Source organism: Pleurodeles waltl, chromosome 5 (genome assembly GCF_031143425.1).
Source record: "Pleurodeles waltl isolate 20211129_DDA chromosome 5, aPleWal1.hap1.20221129, whole genome shotgun sequence".
NCBI lineage: Eukaryota > Metazoa > Chordata > Amphibia > Caudata > Salamandridae > Pleurodeles > Pleurodeles waltl.
Genome location: NC_090444.1, coordinates 1,428,684,244 through 1,428,709,241, shown reverse-complemented (window position 1 = coordinate 1,428,709,241; position 24,998 = coordinate 1,428,684,244). Strand labels below are relative to the sequence as shown.

At 42.8% G+C, this 24,998-nt stretch overlaps 1 protein-coding gene across 1 annotated transcript in view; it reads right to left on the bottom strand.

Moving 5' to 3' along the window:
• COL9A1 (collagen type IX alpha 1 chain) overlaps positions 1-24,798 on the bottom strand; it is a 297,653-nt gene extending 272,855 nt beyond the window's left edge. Inside the window, exons 1-4 of the mRNA XM_069235721.1 lie at positions 24,238-24,798; positions 23,082-23,155; positions 17,341-17,418; positions 17,113-17,245 (exon numbers count right to left, since the gene is read on the bottom strand). Of these exons, the coding sequence (XP_069091822.1) occupies positions 17,113-17,245; positions 17,341-17,418; positions 23,082-23,155; positions 24,238-24,251 (299 nt within the window). The 5' untranslated portion in view covers positions 24,252-24,798. The remainder of the gene's footprint in view (positions 1-17,112; positions 17,246-17,340; positions 17,419-23,081; positions 23,156-24,237) is intronic.
• Positions 24,799-24,998: the final 200 nt, after the last annotated feature.

The following is a 24,998-nucleotide window of genomic DNA, read 5'->3' as shown; positions in this document are numbered from 1 at the left end:
GCAGGGGAAGTGTTGGCTAAAACTTTTCAAAAAACCCTAAGAATTCATTGAAAAAATCAAAGGTTAAATAGATGTTATAGTCCAGTATGGTAATATGATCTTCCATGACAATAAATAGGCCAAGAAATTCACTGAAAAAACGAAGGTTTATGTAACTTTATAATTAGATATTGAAATGATTTAAAACATTTACAAAGCAAAAAAGCTATTGAAATTCATCATTCACATTTCAGTGAACTAACCATAACCTGTGCCTCGCTATGCATTGCTAGTGACCTCACATATTACACCTTATTACATTACTTTTGACATGTTAAATGACAGAATTGGGGCAGAGGTGTGTGTTGTCAGCATAACCCCAGTGGCAGTAAATGTTAAGCAAGCTACAAATAGTGGGGCCAGCAGAAGCCCTGCACTGAAAGACGGGGTAAAAGCACAGGCACAACACACTCTACAAGGCAGATAGAGAGCAACGGCACCTAAAAGGATTGTGCGGTACAACCTCTGGCCAGCAGGAGGCAATTATCATTGATCAAGAGTACTTTATATCATAGAGTTGAACTAAGGTTTAACGAAGGTTGACCAGCTTACATTAACTTTTTGGGGACAGTCACCTGCGTTCACTGTTTTCAACTGGGAATTTTCACATGCATATTTGAAACACACACATCGGTCACCTCAGCTCCAGTCACTGACCATTATAAATAAAAATGTAGAAAGTAAGGAGAAGCATGTATCCTTTGTTGGGGATGTGACACCCGTTTTCTCCAAATACACGCAAGTTGCAATTCAGGCACATACATCATCCCAGTACAGGGTTCTGTCACACACAAACACATGAACACACCCACTGATGCATACTGCCAAGTTGAAAGTCAGACTCACATACTCCAGATCCCCATGAGGCAAGATGAAGGCTAACAGCACTCATAAGATGAGGAAGACACACAGTCACATCTTGGGAAGAATGATGACACACAGCCACACCCCCAGGAATAATGAAGACACAGACCCTTCAAAGTGTTCTAAGAGCAATATAATCCAATGACAGAAGATGGCAAACAATCATCAGCTGACAGCATGCCATTCATTAATACAAGATCACATCTACAAGTATGTGCTAGAACATGTGTGTTCTTACATGTGTGCTTAGCAGACGTGCTCAGGGTAGTGAGGTACGAATCTAGAACCAAAACAATGGTGATATTACATCAAGGCCTAAACTCCTCAAATGACACATGCCGAGTGGCCTGCAGCCGCAACACCAAGCTCCATAGACGCCCGTGCTCTCATCACAGCCAGATCGAAGTTGTTTAACTCAAAACAGCCACTATTAGCAAACGGACGCAAGTAACACCAAATAATGCAAGTTTTGGTAGTTTCACTTGGCCCTTCTACCAACATAATCAGAGAACACAGTTGTCCGTACCTGGCAAGAACTGGTGCGATGTTTGTAATGTTGAACAGAATGAAGCATGTCTACTAATGTTTCTATTTGATGTCAATAGCAGACAGGCTTTCTATTGACCTTTGCATGCCATTAACTAATCCATGAAGGTGATATGTATCAGGGCCTGGGCAGACAGGTGCAGATAATCCCCTTAATTGCAACCAGGATAATAACCACAGTTTACATGTCACAACATAGTCGCAGACATTAGGAATACGCATCTCCTTCTCTACATTTTACTACTATTCTTCTACTCAGTTTGTGGTAAACATTTAAAGATGTGTCAAATGCTTGTCATGCATTTCCGGTTGTTTTGGTAATCTGAAATGCAAAGCTTTGCTTCCTAGAAGATAGTTGATACCAATTTCAGACCTTAAGCTTTTTCCAGTCAGTCGTTCTGCAGACTTAAGTCCCCTTAATCCCTTAATGGTTCTTTCATCCACCACTACAGTCAAAACAAAGGGGGCACTGTGCATGGACGGTACACAGGCAACCTTTGAAATGTGTGGGAGATGCCGACATTTTAAAGGAAGTGTAACTGTCTCCTGGGTGCGAATTTGAGGAATCTCTTCAAAAAGACCGCGTTGGTGTTATAACAGTTTAAGTTAGTCTTCAGTTAATTCTGAAAACATACTGACAAAACTTTGTCTTTCGTCTATGGAGACCCAAATGGTATGACTCGAAATGGCCATACTGTCACCGTAAAAAGGGCTGCTCACATCTTGTCCTTGCCCTAAGTCACCCATGTAAAAATATGTCAGTTTTCTTTACAAAATATATTAGTTTCCGATGTATATTGTACAAAAGAATAAATGAACACGAGGTAAATCTTCAATGCACTAGCCATTTAAGCAATCCTAAAAAAATATCCAAACTCACCCACGACAGCACTGTCTGTTACGAATAAAAACGCAAGCCTGCTTATATATCTATATATTCAAAGTAATGTTTTTTTACACAAAAAAGTAATTCATCTTGTTGTTTGGATATCCTAGCTCGTTTGCCTAGCATCCCCCATAGAAGAGGACTGTAATGAATAACTATAAAGATCCAGGAGTACAACATCAAACTTCATTATTTAGGCAACTCACATTTGGGGGAGATATTTTATGGGACAGTCATATTACTTTATCTGCATTAACATATTTCATACCCCATATCCACATTATGATTGTCTTCCATCGTTTCCTTACTGGCCCGTAAGGTGATGAGCTTATTCCACCACTGTACATCAGGCACATCACACCCAGTGATGCTCAGTGCTTTAAATGGAAAAATAGAAGTGCAGGTACTCTGTAATAGAGTACCTGCTTGTTTCTGAGAAGTGCCGGTACTCTCCAATTAAAAGTATTACGTTTTTCTTGAGGTATGCCGGTACTCTCCCTCTCAAAATAAAAAAGTGCCGGTACTCAGTACCGGAGAGTACCGGCCCATTTAAAGCACTGGTGATGCTGGAACAATGAGGGTACGGGTGCTGCCATTAACGTTGCATCACTAATGTCACAGCGAGTGAGAAAAATCCAAGTGTCACACAAAGAAAAAGTTCAGCAAGTCAGCCATGCCCATCAGCAGGAGAGTGGTAAGGGTGTGTGGCTGGTGATGTATTTTGGAGCACACAAATATATTACTAAAGCACAGGGTGGTAGCACATTGTCATTTACACAGCACATTTTCCATTGAAATTGCTGGTAAATTGGGCACGTATGCGGTTTTCCTCAAAAAAGTATATGGTGCACAGACAATAAAGTGTGGAACAAAGGTTTCAAGTGACTATTTATCATTTTTGCATCCTTATGTGTTTTGATTTGTTTTGATACTACTAAAACTTTTGTTTTCTTCACACTTCAGACTTCCGAATCAAAAATGTGCTTAATTTGTGTTTTGATAACTGCAGATATATTTTAAAATATGTGTTCAGTTAAATAACAGCTATCTAAATTCTGTTGTGTGTTTAAAAAAAATACATCTTCTTCCTTCATAGTCCCTGTACCCTAGATAGATTATCACATAGTTCACTTTACAAAATCTTCTCACTTTGAAGTCAGAGAAAGAAGAGTAAGTTTCAATCTCCATGATAAAAGAATGAGTAGCAGTTTGCCAGAAGACATAGGCTGGCACTTGACCTCTGTCTTCGAACGCACAGCAAACGTGACAAGATAAGAACAAAATTTAAAGGCATCTCTATCTCTAATTCCCCTTCTGAATTCTAGCATGGTCATTTTGATGGCGATGCTACTTCAAATGCCTATGATCATATTCACCTACCCAAACCTCGAGACTTATCCCATTTCTGCAGTGCCAGCATCCAACAGGAGTTGCTGAAATCGCTGAAGACTTTCAATTCATGCCAATAAGGAGCTTGGCAAGTGGTAATGTCAGATCAATGCTTTTGCAGTTCACTTTGCGTTTCTTGGTCGGAGCATCATGCCTAAAATACTCAGGGGCATATTTATGAGTGGTTTGGGTGAATTTTGCACCATGCAGTGTGGTACATGCATGACACAAATCCTTAAGTCATATTTTTGAAGTTACTCAAAGTCACTTTGCGTGGCTTTGAGAGGCTCCAAAAATATGGAGTAAGCCAACGCAGTGCAAATCGCTGCATTGCCTTACTCTGGCCTGGGAAGGCACTCCCTAGGTGTTACGTGGAGCTTAAGGCCTTCCTGGGAGAGGGGTAACCCAAAGAAATATCTTTATTTCTCCTCATTTCTTCCTCTTTCTATGTGTGCTGCATTCTGCAGCACACATAGAAAGAGGAATATGCCTGCCAGGATTGTTTTTGTGCACAAAGGCATTCCTGCATGCAATGCAGGGACCCTTGCACTAGGCAGACAAAAGGGTGCCAGTGCAAGGGGAAAGAAAAGGAATCCACTGTGTCCCTTATATAAGGTGTATTCCTGTCCTTTCCCGGTGACGCAGTGCAGCACAGCAAGGTTACTCTTCCAGTATGCCCTTGGGCATTCCCATACCATATGGTAAAAAACGGTCTCAGCTATACTTACCTGTGATATTGAAGATATCTGTCGTGACGGTTTTGTTTTCATATGCTCCGTACGAGTTGCAGGTGCATCGGCTTTGAGTGACGATGCTGGCAAACTAAACTTCTTGATTGATGTTCACACCTGATTGACGTCTACAGAATGTATCCAGCTTCTTAAATGGAGACAGCTCTTAACTGAAATCAACATTTTGTGATAACAGTGAATAGGGGAAAGGCACTGACTATGGGGAAATTTTGGCTGAAAAGTGCAAGCTGAATTTGAGCCCTGAAGTTTACAGGAGTAAATGAAATGCGTTGGCTGGCTTTGTTCTTAATCTACAATTATGAGAAGAGGAAAAGGAATGTTTTATTTTGTGAATCTTATTCTGTGAAGATTGGAAATCAAGAAAGGAGGAACTGGAACTTTGGACATTCCTAGTTGAATTTTTTTTGATGGTGCATCACTACTTTTGTTCTGTTCTGGACTGAGCGGTAGATCTTAATCAACCTCTTCGGTTGTAAATATTTCCCACGTAAGAACTTTCATTGCAACAGCTTAATGCAAGCATTTCTAGACACCCTGGGCACCGTTCTCATTCACCTCTTGAAAGCTCTTGCCACAAATCTACTGACCAAACCATCTAAAATTATCCTGGCCACCTTTAGTGTGTGTAAGCAGTGCCTGATAAATAAGCGTCTGTAGTACAAAACATTTAAGAAAAAGTTCACTAAATTTAAAAAACTGAAAATATTTGCCTCTTGGAGTGCCTTATGCTAAATAGTGGATTTCAGATCATTTAGAGACACAAAAATCAATATTTTCAGACATGTAATTATAAATTTCTTGAATAATTAAGTATCCTAACTTTTGTTCTGCAGAGCAAATGAAGAGTGTTAGATGGGAGCAAAGGATTTCAGCAGTTATCCAGATTTTGTGAAACATGTTGAATTTAGCATGTGTAGAAAGCAATGTATTCTGGAACCACAATGAGGTACAATAGTTTTGAAACTGCGACCAAAATCATAACTCAATGGGCTAGATGTATGAATATTAATAATAGTTATTACCAATAGTGTTTTTTGTGAATCCCTATTTGGTAATCACTATTACCAATGCCCATTTATAATGGGTCACACATAGACCAACCTCATGAATATTAATGAGCTAGGTAGCAATTTGTGACCCACTAGGATTCACCGCACTCACAGGCATGGTGGCTTGTTGAGATTAGCAGACCTCCATGTCTGTGATTGCTTTTACATGAAGCACAATTTTTTTTTTAATGCAGCCCGTTTTCCTTAAAGGAAAATGAGGTGCGTTTAAAAATAAAACATGAAAAGGTTCATTTTTTTTTTTTAAGAGCGGGCAGTGGTCCCTTCCTCAAAGGGAAAGGAGTCCCATGGGGACTGTTTTCCATTCACAAACGGGTTATTTGAATTGGCGGGAAAGTGAATCTGTTTTGTGACCACATTTCGGTTGCAAAACATTTGTACATACGAATGTGAATTGGTATTTGTAATGGACACCCTCAATGTGCCCCTTCCCAATACCGAATCGCAAAACCCAAATTGCGATTCGGTATTAAGTTACTGAATCACAATTTGGGCTTTGTACATACCAAAAAGCATTTTTTCAATTGTAAAAGGCCCAATACTGTGAATCGGGACATTTGTGACCAGAAAAATGCTTTGTACATTGGACCCAATATGTTCTGCCAAGGTTTTCTGCGAGTACAGCAAAATGTGCGAGTCAACTGTTCGCAAATTAGACTTCAGTTTTGCAATCGCAAAAGTGGGGTTGAACCGTCCCTCATCAAAAAGCAATGACTAAAAGAGCATTATCTTTTTCTATATACAAAGTAGCAGAGTAGCCATGTTCTTAAGGACTGTAGCAGACAGCAAGCCTCTGCTGGAAACATAGAACTGCTAAAGGATGGGCTGCAGAAAATCCATGACCATTTTGATTGATCTAAGGGCTTCATGACCAGGGTTTGTGTCCAAGCCATATAAATTCATGTGTGCCAAAAGAAATATTTCCTGAATCTACCTACAAATGTCCCTAGTAGACACATATACCTTTCAGCACAGGTGGTTTAGACAATAAAGAGTAATTTCTGCTTAAGTCTAGCTATTGTCTGCCCATCCTTTTAGGTTTCACCTGCACACTGCTTGCGCTATGCTTGTGAAATATATTGTTCAATATAAATCCTAAAAGGGGCTTACATTCTGCCCTAGGTTTGCATTGGTTCATGTGCTTGCCATTTACTTTTCCTTCATTTCTTTTGGCTGTAGCACACTATTTCTTCCTTTTACCAATGATTGTGCCTTGTTTCCTCTTGTCAGTATCCAAGTACTGTTTTAATACGCTTTTGGGGAAATTTTTCATTTCATGTTTTGCCTGCACAGCGCTTACGCTGTGCTTATGATTTTTAACATCTGCACCATATCAGTTCATAATCTCTCCCACTTTCCCCTCCAAGGCTTCAGAGTGTAGATTCTCCAGGCACCGGTGCACAAGTTTCTCCTTTTTCCAGCAGATTGAACAGGAGGTAATCTCTCTCTCTCTTTCCACAACAATACATCTCCACGGCACCACGTGACCCCCGAGGCATGCCCAAGTTAACTAGGTGACCAGTCAGCTGGTCGGAGGGTGAGCTGTCAGCAATCCGTTTTTAACAAAGTTGAGTGAAAAGAACACCTCCTCCCACCCGCTTTACCAGCACAAACAAAAAATTCTGCTTTGCCCTTTCTTTCACCTCCTGGCTTTTGTCACCGTTCTGTAAAGAAGCCACAAAGTAAATTTCTAGTCACAAATCACTTGGATTCCTTGGTTTACAACAGCCCTATAGCATAAAGATTTCCCCACACTTTATTTCAAGGTTAAATGAAATGTTCTACAAACTGCACTGGAAAATAAATCTAAAGCAGCAATATATGTTTCAGATTGCTTTAACCTCCCATGGAAAAAACATAGAAATGTTGTGTGAACGTTATGTATTTTTCTCACACACCATCTTTCTATTTCTGTTCTCAGTCAGTCGAGCATCCAAGTAAATGATTTTTCATTCATAAAGAAATCAAACAGACTAATTGAATGGCTATTTGTGTGTGAAAGAGTATCTTCTATTTTTGACTTGAGTTGCAATTTTTATTCACAGAAACGATTTAGTTTCCCAGCATGAGAAAACAGCCCAGGTCCTAAGGTTAAGGCTTTAGCAAAGTTGCCATATAATGCAAAACTCAGCGGTTTACAAGTAAACATTTGTGGATCCTGGTAGAGTGAGCACATATGCATAAGGGGACTTTCAGAATGAGTCCTTATTGCCTTTTACCTCTTCTTCTGAAATACAGGGTGTGAATATTTTATAGATTATATTCTCACATCTGTGCATTGCAAATAAATGCACGGTTTCACATATTTTTATGCCTTATTAAGTACTAGGCCAGGTTGAATTTTACACTGAACAGAATTAGCAAAGCACAAATTAAGCACTTTTTCTATTCTGAAGTGTTTATTCTGAAGTGTGTTGTAAAAAATACTTTAATATGATCAAAACAAATCAATGCCCTAGGTGATGCCATTCCCACACCTTATCATTTTTTAGCTGTATAGATTTATTAGTAAAGATATATGTCTGTGCAAATGCAATGCTCATTTAAATTGAAAATGTGATGTTTGTAATGGCAGTGCCCTACCACACCATGCATACTCCACTCTTCGCCACTCCACTCTAATCTGCACCACTCCATGCCACTGCACTTTACTCTGCACCACTCCACTTTACATCATGCCACTGCACTCTACTACACGCTGCACCACTCCACTCTACGCCACTTCACCATACAACACTTCACTCTGCGTCTCTCAAATCTGCACCACTCTATTTTATGCCAATGCACTCTCATCTACACCCTCCAGTCTAGGCCACTCCATTCTACTATGCCCAGCTCCACTCTACGACACTGCAATACTGCCCTATACGTCACTGTTATTTGGTGAGCTGGCGTTTAACTCTAAGCTTTTCAAAGACATCAGAATAACCAAGAAGGAAATGTATTCCTTCTCCATCGTACAAAATGTCTTAGGACAAAAGTGCTAGAGAGGCACAATGCAACATTCAAAGCACCTCTCTGTCATAGGTATAATGAGCTCTGTTTAATCTTGGAGAGTGGGCTTGCCTGTGTAAAGTGAGCTGCAACTTTACTACAGAAGTATTCTTGCACTGAAAGGTGATATTCACAATTCCTAACTGTATATAAGGGATAAAGTGCCCCCTTCTATACATTATAAGGATACTGCAGGTCACCCAGGAGTTCCATATCCATATAGAGGAAGATGGTTGAAGGCTGAGTTTCTTTATAAAGTTATGGAACTCAGAGATCACTTGCAATACCCTTATCATGTATGCAAGGGGGTACTTTATCCCATATAATACATGGTCACGTCATCACGTTGCCCACAAACTACTTGAAACCTTGCTGCATAGCTCTTTCATATGAAACAGTGAGCACGTAGCAAACTTAAACTATAAAATAAAACACAAGTTCAAAATTAAGCACATCAAAAACATGCTAGATATTTTTGCACACAGGTATTAGAAACAGCTCAATACGAGTCTGTTTTTTTAAAACGAAAAGGTGCGGTATCTCGGAATGTGTAGAAACATGCAGAAAGATTCTAGCTTTTCTCTAAGGAGTGCAAAAAGTAGACACAGTCTCTCTGTCACTGTAAACTATTAAAATACAGCAGACAAAAGAAAAGCAAAGTTCAGTATGCATTGCTTTAAATAGCTGCTCCATGACCTGGCCTGCCTTTCACCTTGGCTGCTGGCACTGGCAGCAGGCATTTTGAAGTCAGAACACAACTGTAATAACTTATAGTAGTAGTCAAGTTCTGACATCTTTACTTTATAATCGGCGACTAGGTGTATCACATGTCACTAAACATAAAGAAATTAGAGTCTGTCATTTATACAGCAATTACAGAACACTGCGTATTGTATAACTCTTTTATAGATACTGCACTGTCATCAATATTGTATGGCTAAACCACAACTTAATATCAGCTTTTTTATATATTAATATTCTGCTGTAGCTCCCCCTAATTTTCTCTTGATAATTTCAGCTTTTTAGGGTCGAGCGCACAAGTGCTCCATCCCTGTTGTAATCTCTCTTTGGGCTTGTAACCACGCCCATGTTAAGCCTGTCACTTTAATTGGTTTGTGGGCTTGCCTTTTAAAATCCGCCTGCTTTCATTAGTGAAAGGCATGCATACGTCATGCCTTTTCCCGGTGTTTGGCCCTCCTCGAGCACACGGGACAACTACTGAAAACTTACGAGGCTCGATGTTTTCAGCCTGGTTTCTGCAATATTTTATCTTTTTATTTTCCACCCAGTGCGATCATGATGCATTTTACATAGCACGATCGCGCTCATTTTTTTCTTTCAATGTGTGTGGCAAGAAAGTCCGGTTAAGAGTTTGCAATGCTAATAGCTCTAACTCTAGCGAATGCGAGACCCATTGCATTGCAAATGCTTGTTAACTTTTTTTTTGCATTTCTTTGTCTGTCTATCTTGTTTTGATCCTGTGAGACTTGGTCCAAGTACCATAAAATATACATTTGCAATGTCACTTGGTGTGACACAGATATGTCTCAGATAACATTGCCTATAAATTAAAGAACACATTTCTGTGTAACTTGATGAAATGTGAAATAAGAACGTAACTTTGGTTGTAATCAACACATATGACATTTAGTGAATAAGATATTGTTGTTCGGGTCTTATTTTAGACGTGCTTATTCAATATTGCCTAAAAATTAAACTAAATCTTCATCAAAACACAAATAGCTTTCGGTGGCTAATGGTCTTTCTTGAATGGGCCAAGGACTTCTTTGGTAATGGGCCAGAACCAGCACTTAATTTATGAAAGAAAGAGTGCCGGTGCCCGAAGCACTGCTCAGAAGCCAATGGTCGGAGCAACTGAATGTTGACCCACCGAATACCAACCAAACACTCCCTGCCCCATTTATTCACTCTTGCAGGTTTCTGCTTTCTCTTTTTGTGATGCTTTTGCCATCTTTTACTTCCTCGGTCTTTCAGAACTCTATGTTTTTCATTCCCTCACGCACTTGGTGAATGTTAAATGAGGTAAATAAGTGCCAGTCCCTAAAATAAATGCCAGGGGGTCCCCTCAGCAACCACTGGTTTAAATTAAGCACTGAAAAGAATAGAATACATATTTTGGCTTCATCCAGGAAATTACTTCTGGCTAATTAGGGGAGCAAGAAATCCTTTCCTCTTGCTTTGTGCAGGCCACTTCAGTCGATTCCAATCCCAGCTCCAAATTGCGTTATAGAACATCGTGAAGTAGAGGGAAAACTGAAACCAAAGGACAGAGTTGCTAAGATCACCGTTGGAAAACAGGAGGTAAACTTGCTGAGCTAACAACACACCATTGATGTACTTTGGGCTTAAAAAAAGTGTTTGGACAAAATATCTAGTTTTAAATATTGTGGGACATAAATATCATCATAAACATATTATTATTACAAAACGTGGCACAGAATGTTGATATCAAGAATATTTTTTGGCAAGAAATATAGTTTTCAAAAATATTGTTTTAGGACTGTTTTCATTCGTATAGTTGCAAAACAAATGTTTTTAATTAGTTTAATATGTTTTATTTAACAAAGTAATTTTAGGTGTTTATGCTGTTATGTTAATTGTTATTTATTTTTAAAAATATATGGTCTAATTACTAGTCTGGCAGTCTCATGACTGCCACACTCGCTGTGGTGGTCGGACCGCCACACGCCAGCAGTCCAACCGCCTAATTACAACCCTGGTGGTCAGACCGCCAGGAGACCACCGTCTCCGCCAGGAATGTAGTTTCAGATGGGGTGACGGTGGTCGCAGCCATGCTCAGCCACAGTGGTGCTTAAAGCAGCACTGCCGTGCTGATCATGACTCCACTTTCCGCCAACCTTTTCATGGGGGTGACCCTGCCATGAAACGGCTTATGGAAAAGCAGTGCTGTGGGCCCCCCTGCCTAGCACCCTCGGAATGCGCACTCTCTGCTATGGCAGACAGTGTGTATTCTGAGGGCACTGGGAGCACCCTCTGTGCGACGGCATTGGCCTTGGCTCCCTGAGGAGCCAAGGGCAATGCCGCCACATTGTACCCACTGGGCTGACTGGCAAAAACCTCGGATTTCTGATGTTTTCACCAATTAGCCTAGTGGAAACCTTGTAATGGGGCCAGCAGGGACAATGTAATGTAATGAAGCCCTTAGTTTGAAATTGTAAGTGTTTTAGTAATTATTTTTTAAAGGTAATTACTAATTTAAAGATTAGTAGTGGGTTGTTGGATTTGTAGATGAATAAGGTGGAAAGTTAATCAACTTATAAATAATTTACATTTTATAGTAATCATTTGTTAAATGTGATTGTATTTTATTATAAAGTAATCATTCAATTGATTATTGATTATGTTAATTGTTTATTTGTTGCATTACTTTTTTACTATGCTTTGTTACCTGCATTGTCTATTGTCATGTTATTATAAAAAGCATGTTATATTTTAGTACTGGGTTGTTGGGTTTGTAGGGGAATAGAATGGGCAGTTAATTACATTAAAAATTATTTGAAATTAATATTAATGTTTTTATATTATCTAATACCAAATTGAATACTAACTTTTGGAATTACTTCTTTTTCTTTTTTGATTACTTTTTTAACTGTTTAATTTGTAGGTGCATTTTAACGTAGTTATTATGCTTTTCTTAATGTGTTTTTAAGGGTATAGAGTAGGAATATGTTAAAGTAATGATAATAAATAATTGTTTATTATACATGATTGGTTATTTGATATGAGCTCTTCTGGAGTCCATTGCTTTCCCTACTATTGCTAAGACCGGAGTGGGAATAGTGAAGTTAACCCCCCCCCAAGTCCTCCATTCTCCCTACTGTGGGTTAGACTTGAGTGAGAACAGTAAATCTAACCCCTCCAAAGTCGTCACCAGACACAACAAAACAGCCTGCTACTCATGCAAATAAACATAAGCGAGCCTCCAGCCCTGTCTAAGGTCAAGAGAGAAAACCGGAAGCACCACCTTTTGGGCCCTGTCAAGCAAATATGGGACCGTGGGTAAAAATTAGGAAACCACTCTTAAAAAAAATCCCAGCTTGTAAAAAAAAAAACTCAAAAAAGTGGGGGGGGGGGGGGGTCATAGGAACGACCCCAGCGCCCTGATTCACATTGCTGAAACAATTGCCACCAGAAACACCATCCTCAGAGTCAACAACAGAAGAGCAACATCTGTCAAAAGGGGGAGCATGAAGCTCCCTTAACACCAAGGGAAGATCCCACTCCAGGGCTAGACACTCCATCCCAGGATGGTGTAGGACAAAGCAATGCAGCAGTTCAGACACCAGGGGACCCAACAGGACCAAGAGTGACTCCTGAAAGCTTTAAAGCCACCTATTGTGCCCATATTGTAGATGGAGCCAACCCCAGTGTGAAGTCATCGAGCAGAAAAACCAATATCTTCACTGGTTCATGCAACTCTGCGTTCTGGCGTGTACCACACACTGCCTGCGAAAGGAACCCCAAGTTCTAGAGTAAAACCACAGTGTCACCATGAGGATGGAATCAAGTCCACCACAACCACGGAACAACCCCTTGCCAACAGATACACTCTCTTCATAACCATAACTGAATGTGTGATCCCTGAAGCACACCTTTCGAAAGAGGAGGCCCCCCTCCAGTGGATAAGGTTGATTCGGAAGTGCTCAAGGCTGCTGTACCACTAGAGTCTGCAGCAGCAGATACCAATGTCAATGGACCCACCCTGCCGCCACTAAAAATACACGGACCTTGCCCCACCTGATCTTGAGCACAATTCTGGCAATCATTGGAATCTGACGGAATACATGCATCTTTCTCCCATTCAACTGAATGACATTGCAGCCGTCCTCCATGCCATGAGTAATTGTGCAGAAGCATGGAAGGAGAGCAATGTTTTTGGACTGCAAACATATCCGTAGTCAGACACCCAAACCTACTTTGCAGCAAAGGAACACATTCATGGCAAAGAAATCACACTCATCTGGAGAAACACCTGCATAGGTGGGCATAAGCCCAATTCTTCTTCCCAGGAGATACACCGATCTCAAGGACAACACCTGGCACTCTCATCTCATGAGGCAGGAGCCACAGAGACTGAACCCTGCAATACCCCCATGGGACAAATACCTCATCACCACTAGATTGTCGCCAGGTGAGCCCTGAGGTAGGCTACAAATGCCAGACAGGCCAACTAGACAGCCTTCAATTCTCTGGGGTCCGAGGAACAGACAGCCAGCAGAGGGTCCTACTTCCCCTGTACAGTGTAGGAGTCCAAGGGCGCCCCCACCCTTAGCCCAACTAGCTGGCATTCACAGTAACATTGAAGATGAAGACACATGAAATGGAAGGCCCCCTTCTAGAATGCTGCAGGCCGACCACCACTCCAAGGCCCTCCTGATCTGCAGAAACACCAGCCCTGGGAGATCATAAAAGCTGGAGCACTGGGACCAATGCACCAGCAGATTGCAGATGAGGGGGTACATGTGCAACCATGCCCATGGAAGAACAGTGATAGCTGCCGCCACCAGCCCCTGTAGCCTCAACCATAGGGACACAAGAGCGGATTCCTGAATGAGCAGAATCCCCATCTCCTTCATTATAGGCCCTCTCCTGTCTACTGGAAGAAAGACCTATCCATTGACCATGTCTCCAGTAAACACCAGATCCTGCATGGGAACCAGACAAGAAGACCTGCTGTTGATGGGAGCCTCCAGAATCCTGCCTATCTCCTGTGCCTGGCTGGTTGCTTTAAGAAAAGAAGAGGCAGAAAAAAGCCAGTCCTCCAGACATGGAAAGACCTGTATTCTGAATAACTGCCACCAAAGGTGCCCACATTTTGGTGAATACTCATGAGAAAAATGACCACCCAAAAGGAAGTACCTGGAATTGGTAATGCTCGGAGTCTATGCAAAACCTGAGAAACCTCTGGGATGAGGGATTGGTGGGGACAGAGAGACAAGCATCCAACAGATACAATGATACTACAACATCCACGTGATTTGGAAAAGGGAAAAATCCCCAATAAAGACAACACTTTGAAATGAACTTGAGGAAGGAAATATTTAACCCTCTTTAAGGCCAATACTGGTCTGAAACCACCAGATGCCTACCTCACTATGAAGAGAATTGAAAACTCTCCCCGACCCCTCTGAATATGAGGCACTGTTGTTATACCGCTTGAAAAGCAGTTCTTGAACCCCAGACAGAAGAATAATCCTCCTCACATGATTGATTTTCAGAAAGACACACAAAAGACAGTGGGGGTTGAGAATCAAAAACCACTGAGTAGCCGATTTCCATCCTCCTCAACACCCACTGATCAATGCTAGACTTCTTCCAAACTGTAAGAAATGCCGTCATTCTTCCACCCACTAGAAGCAAGAATTTGGGGGACGTGTAGGAAGTCAGGAGTGTGTCCGTCGGCATGCCCCTCTAGCCGACTGTTGAGACCAAGAAGTAGCCATGCAAGATCCACCCCAGCTGCATCCCCTTTCCACGAAAGTGCTGCTAGTCCCACGAACCAGTCAGCTGACCTTCTTCTACTAAAAAAACACCCTCTCGATGATCTAGTGGGGGCCAACAACTTCATGTCCTCTACCGACTACATTACCATTCCCCCCAATGGTGCACCCAACAACTTAACCCCTGAGAACAGGACTTTCCTCAGCAATGCCACTGTGCTGTGTCCACCTCCCAAATTCTCGACCTTGCCTCAAGAGTGACTGAATAAGTGAGACAGGGATGCAGAAGCTCTAATGGAGAAATTGCCGGCAACAGAGGACCTTCCCACTGCTGTCACCATCCTCCACCCACAAGACCCACCAGAGAGGCATCCCCTGATGAGAGAGGTACCTGGGAGGACAGACCCGCCATTAAAAAGTCGACTATCATCGACAGAGAGGAGACTTAAGCAAACCTGTGAATGGGATACCGTATAGTCGCAGAACATGAAAAAGTGCTTAACAATCTCCTGTCACTCATTTACCCTATTCTTAGTAATAGAAGAGAGCAAAAGGAGGGACGCAGGCTCCTTACTTTGGGACTTCATGAAGAAATCACTAGAATCCACCGACACCTGAGGTAAAGAAAACTCCATGTGATATATGACATGTCTCCGAACCTCCTATAACACCTGCACATATGTGTCTCTGAAATCATTGTCCTCGTCCGGGTCTGTATTGGTAGAAGGTACCAAAGCAGCTTGTGAGGACAGGAAGCCACTGCAGCCTGAATCACGAGCTGTCTGCCCGGTAAAGAGGGAGCCTCAGCCCGACTCTGACCCGAAATGCTAGGACCTGTGACTTCCGCGTCATCGCCCGAAGACTATGGAAAGCCAAAAGCAGAAACAATGCCCACGCAACCTAGGTTGCCGGCGTAAATAGACCCCAAGTAGCGAAGAAGCCGCGAAGCACATTGCCTCCCCCATTGCCTAGCAATATAAAACCAAGCACACGGCGTGCACGCTTTCCACAGAGCTGCGCCGCTGCCCCGAACCATGCGGCATGCTGCTGTATTCCATCTGCGGGGTCGCTGCCCCGACAGCAGAGTGCTGTTCACCCTCTCTCACCAATCAACTCTGCCAACTAAATCAGGCAGCGACGGGTCATCCGCAAGTCCCAAGTATAAACTATCCCTAGGGCTGCCTAACTCACGGCGGCACGCTGCATTCGCCGCCCACGATCCCGCCGAAGGCAGAAGGAGTTCAGCGACTGACATACTTGACCCCCTACAGCAGGGCCTCTTATAAGAGCCCTGTACAGCAGGGCGTCAATTACCGCATATACGCATGACTGCATATATAAAATCGTACAAAACCGAGAGTCCGCCATGCAAGGCCTCAAAACTGGGTATTAGGGCCAGGCAGCTCGAACTCGCCCCACTTACCTAAAAACTTGCTCTAAGAATCTATGAAGCAGAACTAAAAAAAAAAAACAGGAAGTAGGGTAGGTCGAGCCTCTTTTTATGGCTATGTACAGAGATAGGGGCGGTCGGTCATACTGGGGATGGATGGGAAAGGCTGGAGTGCTAATATTTGCTTGGAAGGTCTTGTGGGGGAGCTAAAGCTCACTGTGTAATGGATGTGGCGAGAAAGACTGACAGAGGTAATGATAAGTGAATAGCAACCAATGGATGACAAGGGCTGAGCCAACGCCCCTCTGTGTATGTATTTATGATTTTTAATTACATGCGGCAACCAGCTAAATCTTTTTCTAGGCCACATCTAACAATGGTCCGAACAGGGCGTGAGCGACGTAAGAATCAAGACAAGAGAAATATCCTTCAGCACCATCGACGGGGACAGCGCTACTCGACTGTTATATCAAGCCTCCACCAGGTGGCGAAATTTAGCCGTGATATTGAACTGTCCGTGGTCACTTGCAACAAATTCCTTATTTAGCAACAACAAAAAAAACGCACCCTGTATTGCAACTTCAACTAGCAATAGTTTGAAAGTGTGCTGGTCGTGCAACTAGCATAGAGTGGCAACATTCTGTGCAATAATCAATGGAAGGATAGTCTGGCCGTTCTAGTAATTACATAAAGTCGGCATTACCTGGTAGGGAGCCGGAAGTCTATATTTGTCCCTAATTTGTAAGCCGTCTGCAAGATGGTAGATCCGGGTATTTTCTTTATAGTCCCCCTGTCTGCTGCTTTGTCGATCTGGAACTGCGAAATGAGGTCATAACCTATTAAATGAGAGGGGAGAAGGTAATTAGCGCCTGCTTCCCAGGTGCTGCTCAAAGAGACCTTCCCGGCATGCATGCGGCTTCTGTGTGCTCACCTGGGACGTCATCTTGCCCAACATGGATAACTGGACAGAACTCTACATCTGGGTCAGCCTTCATTTGTTGCTGGAACCCTGTAAACGGTTAGAAGAGTGTTGAAACCGCCTAATTTAAGGAAAGTTATTTCAGTACGAGTCAGTGCCGATACTGCAGAAAGATACCTCGAACTCTCCTCACATGCACACCGCACTCCCAGCCCATCCCCTCGCGCTCCCAAACGCTCTCTTTATGCTAACGAGTGGTGGAGTAGCAGTACCAGGGCCCGCTGTTTAACCTGCGCAATATCAAACATGCAACGTCAACTGCTAAGGATTTGTTTTATCGCGTGTGAGTAGCGGGAACTAGTCCTCATCCCTGTCCACAGACTATACCAACCACGCATGCAAGCGCAGGCCTGCAACGGCTAGACAGTCCCATCTTTCTTAGAACGGTTCTGTAACTTTAAAAAGTAAAGTTTCATAACCACAGAGCTTACATGCAGGAAGTAAAGTTATGGCACTCCACTGTAGCTGAAACAGTAGCTTTGTTTCAGAAGGAAAGTGTGCATAGTGTTCCCCCGGAGCAGGCCTAGTTATTCTAACCGGGCTATTTTGAATGGACCAGTGTGTTTCCGCAACACCTTTTTGGGACATTGGCTGCATTATGTGGGTATGCATGGGGAGGCTGAGTGCAGCCATTTATTCCCATTGCTATGTGAGAGGGCATTCTGCGATTTACAGAACCTGCTTTTTGAGGGGAAAACTGAAGGAAAACACGCGCTTCTTGGAATCAGGGAAGAACAAGCCACAAGCCAATTAATGTGCAGACTGCAAAGGGGCCTTTCAGGGCCAACACCGCTGTTTGCCCCATTCCCCCTCAGCCACCTTTCTGTGGTGGAATGAGCAATATATGGGGGTGGGCGAGGAAGGGCTTACAGTAGAGGGGCGGACTACTGGTGCTTTACAAGCAGGGGGACATCAAACGGACGCTCGCACTAATCTAAACACTGTACAGCAGGCTCGTTCATGAAAGCCCCCGTCGAGGGGAGGGAAAATAAACATTTCCCGAAAGGCTTGGAAAGTGTTAGAGGGCTGGCAGCGCCGCCCCCTCCCCAGGCACAGGGACCCCTCTGTGCTTCTGCCTCCCATCACTCAGAAACAGTGCAGGCTGGGGGGCTCATGGGCTGTTCTACTGTATAAAGTCCAGGCACTGATGGGGTTTCCTCCGGGGTATTCAGACTCCTACCAGCAGGCCACGCGCAGGTAGACGCCCTTTGCCCACACTTTTCAGAGAGTGGACGCCATCTACCCTGCCAAGAGGTTTGGCCCCACAGAAATATGCTAAAATTGTCCTGGTGTAATTTTCAGACACATTCAGCAGGGCCTGCACCTTGTCTGCTTTCATTTGGAGCAGCAACCTGCAGGTGGGAAGAGGGTTTAACAGATTACAGCTGGGCCCATAACAAAGGCAGAAGATAAAGGGCCATCAGGCCTCCTTTTGTTGGAATATCCTGGGTGGGGGCTGTCTGGAGCCTCACACCTAAATGCAATGGAGGGAAAACAAAGACAGACAACATATCACTTCAAAGGTTCTTGAGAGGCATGCTTTTGACTTTGCTCAGACCCTGTACATTAGATGTGCATGCAAGACTCTCCTACGTGTTGATCTGTCCCAGTATTTACACAAATAACAATTTAAATACTACTAGTTTGTTTCTGTTATAGCGCAATAGCGCTTCTTATTCCAATGCAGGGTGTCAGAGATCTTTAAATCACACGTAAGCATTATACATTGAAAATAAACCTCATGGGTGTAAATCAGTGTACAGGATGTGTTACATAATACAGTGAGGGTAACAAGGTGTGGGAGCAGCATGGCCTTCATAGTTCACTGTGCTATAGTAGAAGGATTACAATTTATGAACTGCAAGTAACAAAAGGATGTCCTTGTTAAAAGCAGAAACCCATTTACCCATGTACATAAATTAAATATCTGTCATCTGCATGTTAAATAATGTGCTTTGCAGGAGACATATTTAGCATTCATGTTACTTTGATTCACAACTGGGACTAGACAAAATACAGATCTCTCCAGCAAATATGTTAACTACCAGAGTACCATTATTATTACTCCCTGGGATTTAGCTGACACACAAAGATCTCTGCAGCAACTGTCTTTTAACCCCATAAGATAATTTAAAATGCACACTTTGCAACCAATTAAGCAGAACTGATTTACTGCCACATGTCTTCTTGTTGCCAATTTCTTTGTGGCCGGATCTCAAAAAATCAATATATAAGTTGAGGCACGGATACTGCGTCTGGATTATATCACTTTTTTGGCAAAACCCTGATGCAAAATCTCATTTGTTAAATAACGAAATGCACTCAACTGTGTTCATGACTGACCTGCAAACATATGAACGAAGTCTTAAGATCTGATGTTACTTCTTGTGATGTAACTTCCTTGCAGTCATGGGCATTGCGACGCTACGTGATGCCACATACTGTGATGTCACGCACCGTGATGTCACTTGCATACTGCTTAACTTGGTTAGTGCCCCCACCTCTGTTTTGTAGGACTAATGCCCTGCCTTCAAGCCAGCCCAGAACCACGTGAGTTTAACTCACACACTGTCCTGAACAGCATACTGCTGCTGCTGCTGCTGCAGACTGCTCAGGCCAATCTCACTCCACAATCCATACTCAAGGACGGCGGGTCACAGCATGTGAAGAAAGGCGTGACCTGATGAAAAACGTTTTCTTTTACCTAACAGTAGCCTACTTACTTTTTTCCTTTCTTTAGTTTTCTTTCATGTCCGTCAACTTTCCGACCCTCTTTCCCCCCTTCACGGCTTACCTCACTTCCTTCCTTCCCCTGCCATGCTTCTTTCCTATTTCCAGCCCTTCTCTCTTTATTATTCATTTGGTCCCCTTTCATTTAAGCCATTGTCTTTTCTGAATTTACTTTCTTCTATTCTTTACCTCAATGTTTATTGTCTTTCTTTATTTCTTGCTTTCTTTTATTTTCTTTTATACTGCCTTATGTCTAACGTGTGATCTGATTGTTGCTTGACTGCATTAAACAATATTGATGTAACAGAAACGTAATACATGTGCGTGAGTTCATTTAACAGACCTCACCCGATAACACGTTATTTGGAACAAGGGCACTATGAAACACTGATTATACACACAGATTACTGTAATAGTGCATCACTGACAGAACACACTGATCAATGCCTTGTAGATTTTCCTTCTAGAATCACCTTATTGAAGAAAACAACTTGGGCCATACTCAGAAGGCCTAGTTACTGTGATTTTATCTCAGTGGATTTAAACCCTTAAATGCATGCATTTGTAATTGTAAATCCATCCACCCAATCAATCAATCAATCTATCTATCTATCTATCTATCTATCTATCTATCTATCTATCTATCTATCTATCTATCTATCTATCTATCTATCTATCTATCTAGCTATCTAGCTAGCTAGCTCATAGACATAAACATATACAATAGTAATAAATACCATATTATGCTCTACACTCCTGCATGCATGGTTTACACCATACTGTTTGTTCTTGTTTATTAGTCATAAACATTTATTTAAGCTGAATGAGAGCACCACCTCATCGTGCAGGGCCCTTGTGTAGGCACTGAAAATCATGAAATTGATTAATCAATTTCTGTTTTACCTTTGCTATGGTATTTACATGAGATTTGACCTTTGCACCATAGCAATATTTTTATGCCATGCCTCTTGAAATAAAATGGGTAAACCACCCATGTCACTTTGACCAAGTGTGTTAATGAAATCATGTCAACGTATTACTACAGTGCTATCAAATTTCATGTTGTAACTAAAGCACAGTGCTAAAGAAAATAGAAAAAACTGCTTATCTCACATGCTGCATGTTACAATGACTTGACAAGGAAAACAACTCTGCTAATAGTCACAAGAGATGATCAGTCTGATTTTATTGTCACTGAATGGATTTTACCCCTTGTGTCATAAATCTGCCTATTTACTATGTTCAGATCTACTACACATATCAAAGAAGCATGGCATATTACATACATGCCAATGTGCAGAGATTATTATGATTTCTCTTATCATTGTTAAGGGCGGGTAGGGATATTATGAACCACCCTTGCCTTTGCCACTTGTGACGTCTCCCCTCGGACAAGAATGGTAATAAATATCATACTACAGTTTACACATATGTGTGCCCATTGTTTATGCTGTAAAGCACGTTTTTAAAGATACTTACAAATGCATTAACAAAGGAGTTTTGACACAGAGAGCCGGAGTGAAAAATCTTACAATGCCATGCCGGGAAAATAAATATGGCCTAATACAACATGTAGTTTAGATCAAGTGTACAATAAATACATACTTATTTCTATAGTTCAAACTTATAACCACAGTAGTGCCAATTTGACTTGAGAAAACACTTATCCTTGCATTAAGAACACACATCAGACCTGTTGTGATTTTGTCTTAATGAATGGATTTAACCCCTTGTGAGTACAATATTCTGTTCTTTATCATCACTAGGATGGGGGGCGTCATGACATACTTGAGGCTTTGCCTCCTGTGTCTAATGGCCCATCCCCAAAAAACAACACTGATAATAAATAGCATATTACAATCTGCACATCTGCATGTATACGACACATATATAAATATAATAACACGCTGTAAGCATATAAACAGCACAAACGTAACGGTTTTCCTTTTTATTGCCATTCAATAAAATTACTGGAACTAGGGGAATACAAAATAATGAAGATTCATTGTCTCTCATTCGTTTCCCTGATTTCTAATTCTGATTCCACCTTTCTTTCATGTTTACCACGCCTGGTTTTCGTTTTATTTTCAAGTACGAGAGACTACAAAGGGTCGCTATGCTCGTCCCCTGGCAGTTCTTATGTCAGACGCTCCTTTACTGTTCACCGCGCCTCCCCGGCCGGAGTCTCTAAGGTCTTGTCTCAACGGCTTATCAGGGCCTCCCATACCTTTCTTTACCTACGTGCTACGTAACCACCCTGCTGCTGCTCAGGCAGCCTTACCACTTTGAACTTCACTAATCCATAAAGATTATTATCACCTATTCCAGCCCACAGATCTAAATAACATTGATCACTCTGGCCGGATGGCCCAGCCTTGATGAAGTCACTTGTGTGACGAAACACGTGTTGGCTGTTTATCTATGATGATTATCATGCTCTACAACACCTACGAATAAAGGCATCTTCTACTCACAAGACTCTGGACGTTTTCTTCAACCTCAAACTTTCGCTTACCTTCAACAAACCATCAGGGTTTTCATCCCTGCAACACTATTGGACATGACAGTCTGTGTGCTCTGGCCTAATTTTTCTCCCAGTTCTTATGTCAATTAAGCCGCGATAAACATATTTTTGCAGCAAATAATGAAATTATGAGCCTTGTTAATTACACGCCCCTCGACATTTACTAAATAATAAATTAGTGCTCGAATAATATGTTTTATTGTTACAAAACTAAACGCACTTCATGTATTTGAGTTAAGATAGATTAAACTGTGTGCTGGTGCTGTGATCTGCGCTTTATCCTATTAGCTGGTGGTCAACCCACTGATCTATCGCATTTGAATCTTAACAGAATACATTCTAAAGCAATTACATGTAGTTCTTTTATTGGTAATGGACGCTCCTGAGCAAGATAACATTGCGATCGTGAACTCGGTTTTACAGCGTTCGTGTGCCTTACTTGTCTGGTGGTGGATTGTAGCGGAGGTGAAAGGCCCCAGCAAACTGAAGAGATACAAGAGAGCCGGAGCGTGCCTGGCGAAATCAAAGAAAAGTACAAGCCTTAGGTATCGGTGAGGCAGCAGGTCGGTCCTTCTGTACATATGCTCTGACACTGTAGGCGTGCTGACATTCTCTAGACATGACCTGCCCCTCCATCGCCCCTGCACACTCATTCTGAGACCTGTAAACAAACCACTGATCAAACTGAGATGTTGTCACCCTCTGCTTTCATCGCGCATGTAGGCACCAGTCTCTATCCATGTGTTGACTGACTTTCTTGGTTGGTACCTTTCATTCTCATGTGTACGCGTGCTCAATCTGTGTCCATGTCCTCCTCGTGCACACATGCTCTAAAGTACCCATGCTCCATTCCTGTGTGCGCCATCCTCGCGTACACACTCAGTCGGTCTGAATAATGCCCTTATCATGTATGTGTGCTCTATTTTGACAAGATCATGTACTTTCATCCTGCATAGCGTTCTTTGTGTGTTCACCCACTGCACAAGCCCTCGTTACGAGCAGGTCGTCACCCAGCATGCATGCGCTCACCTTGCACACGCGTGCTCATAAAGCAGTGTGCTGTCTCCAAGCACTGGTGCTCCCTCCATATAAGCATACACTGATGGTGTACACACAGTGATATCGCATCCTTTTCCCTTTAGTGCATAAGCTCTGTCCTTTAGATCTTCATAAACATGCGCTGCCATCCTTTATATGATCTTTTTTCTCACAAGCTGTAACGGATCTCGTATACACAATCTCTCATCACATGGACACGCTGTCGTCCGTGGACATGCTCTCCCAGTACCCACCTTCTCATTATGTACAGGTTCTCTCGCCTGCGCGCGTTCACACGTGCCCATCCAGTAAACACACTTAGTCTCATCATATTCACGTGCTCACTATGTTCACATGGCATAACAAACACGTGCTCTTATTCTGTACAGACGCGTTTTCTCCTGTACACGTGCCCACTGGGGGCGATACGCTTGTCAGCATGCCCTTTCATCCTTCCCACCACTTACTAGCGACACAACAGTCCCTGACCACCAACCCCCGGCGGATCTCCTCTCTTTGAGCACCAGTGAAAACTCGGGCGTCCTCCAGTCCCTTACCCGCTTCTCTCCATCTTCCCTCCGGTGGCTGACAGTGGCGCAGGCTCCTTGGGCTATAGGTTCAATGGGGCAGTCTATATTTATAGCGTGCCCGTCCTACAACGCCGTTCCCTCCATCCCACCAATCACAGGGGGTGTCTAGCGGCGAACAGGGCCTCCATCCCGGCCCCAACGGCCTCGTAAAGACCCGGCAGGAAGGAGGGGGGTCTGACTATGGGGGCGAGGGGGTGGGGCGCTGCTTGGCAGACATCTAATTGCTGGAGGCTCGCGCCCGTTAGCAGGGACTTTCACTTCCCAAACAGTCTAGCAGGGCAAGCTGAGACTCCGCAGCGATTAGCTGTCGACAGGAAAGCTTGATGGACAGATGTGAAACCGCAGTAAAGGGATGGGCTGGTGTGAGCGTAAGACTAGTGCAAGGTGTCTGGGCAGCTCCCCCACTCCAAGGAGAGCGCTGGGCCGACGCGTGTCTCGCGTGTAAACCGAAGTTGCTTGTCAGGGTTCTCCAGCAGGGCGAAAATCCCGTGTCTCAAACACCTTCTAAAGCGTGCGTGCTGCCATTACACGAGCACGTGCTGATGCAGTCTTCGAAAAACGTGTGCACGATTCCACACCCACCAGCCTGCACTTACAGTCTATCTATGTCTGCCTGTCTGTGTCTACTTACTTAACAACACAGTGTTAATATTCTGAAGTCAATATTTCTGCAGGATGACATTGTGGTGCTTCATACTGTGGGACGTTCAACCCCCGAGACTGGGCAG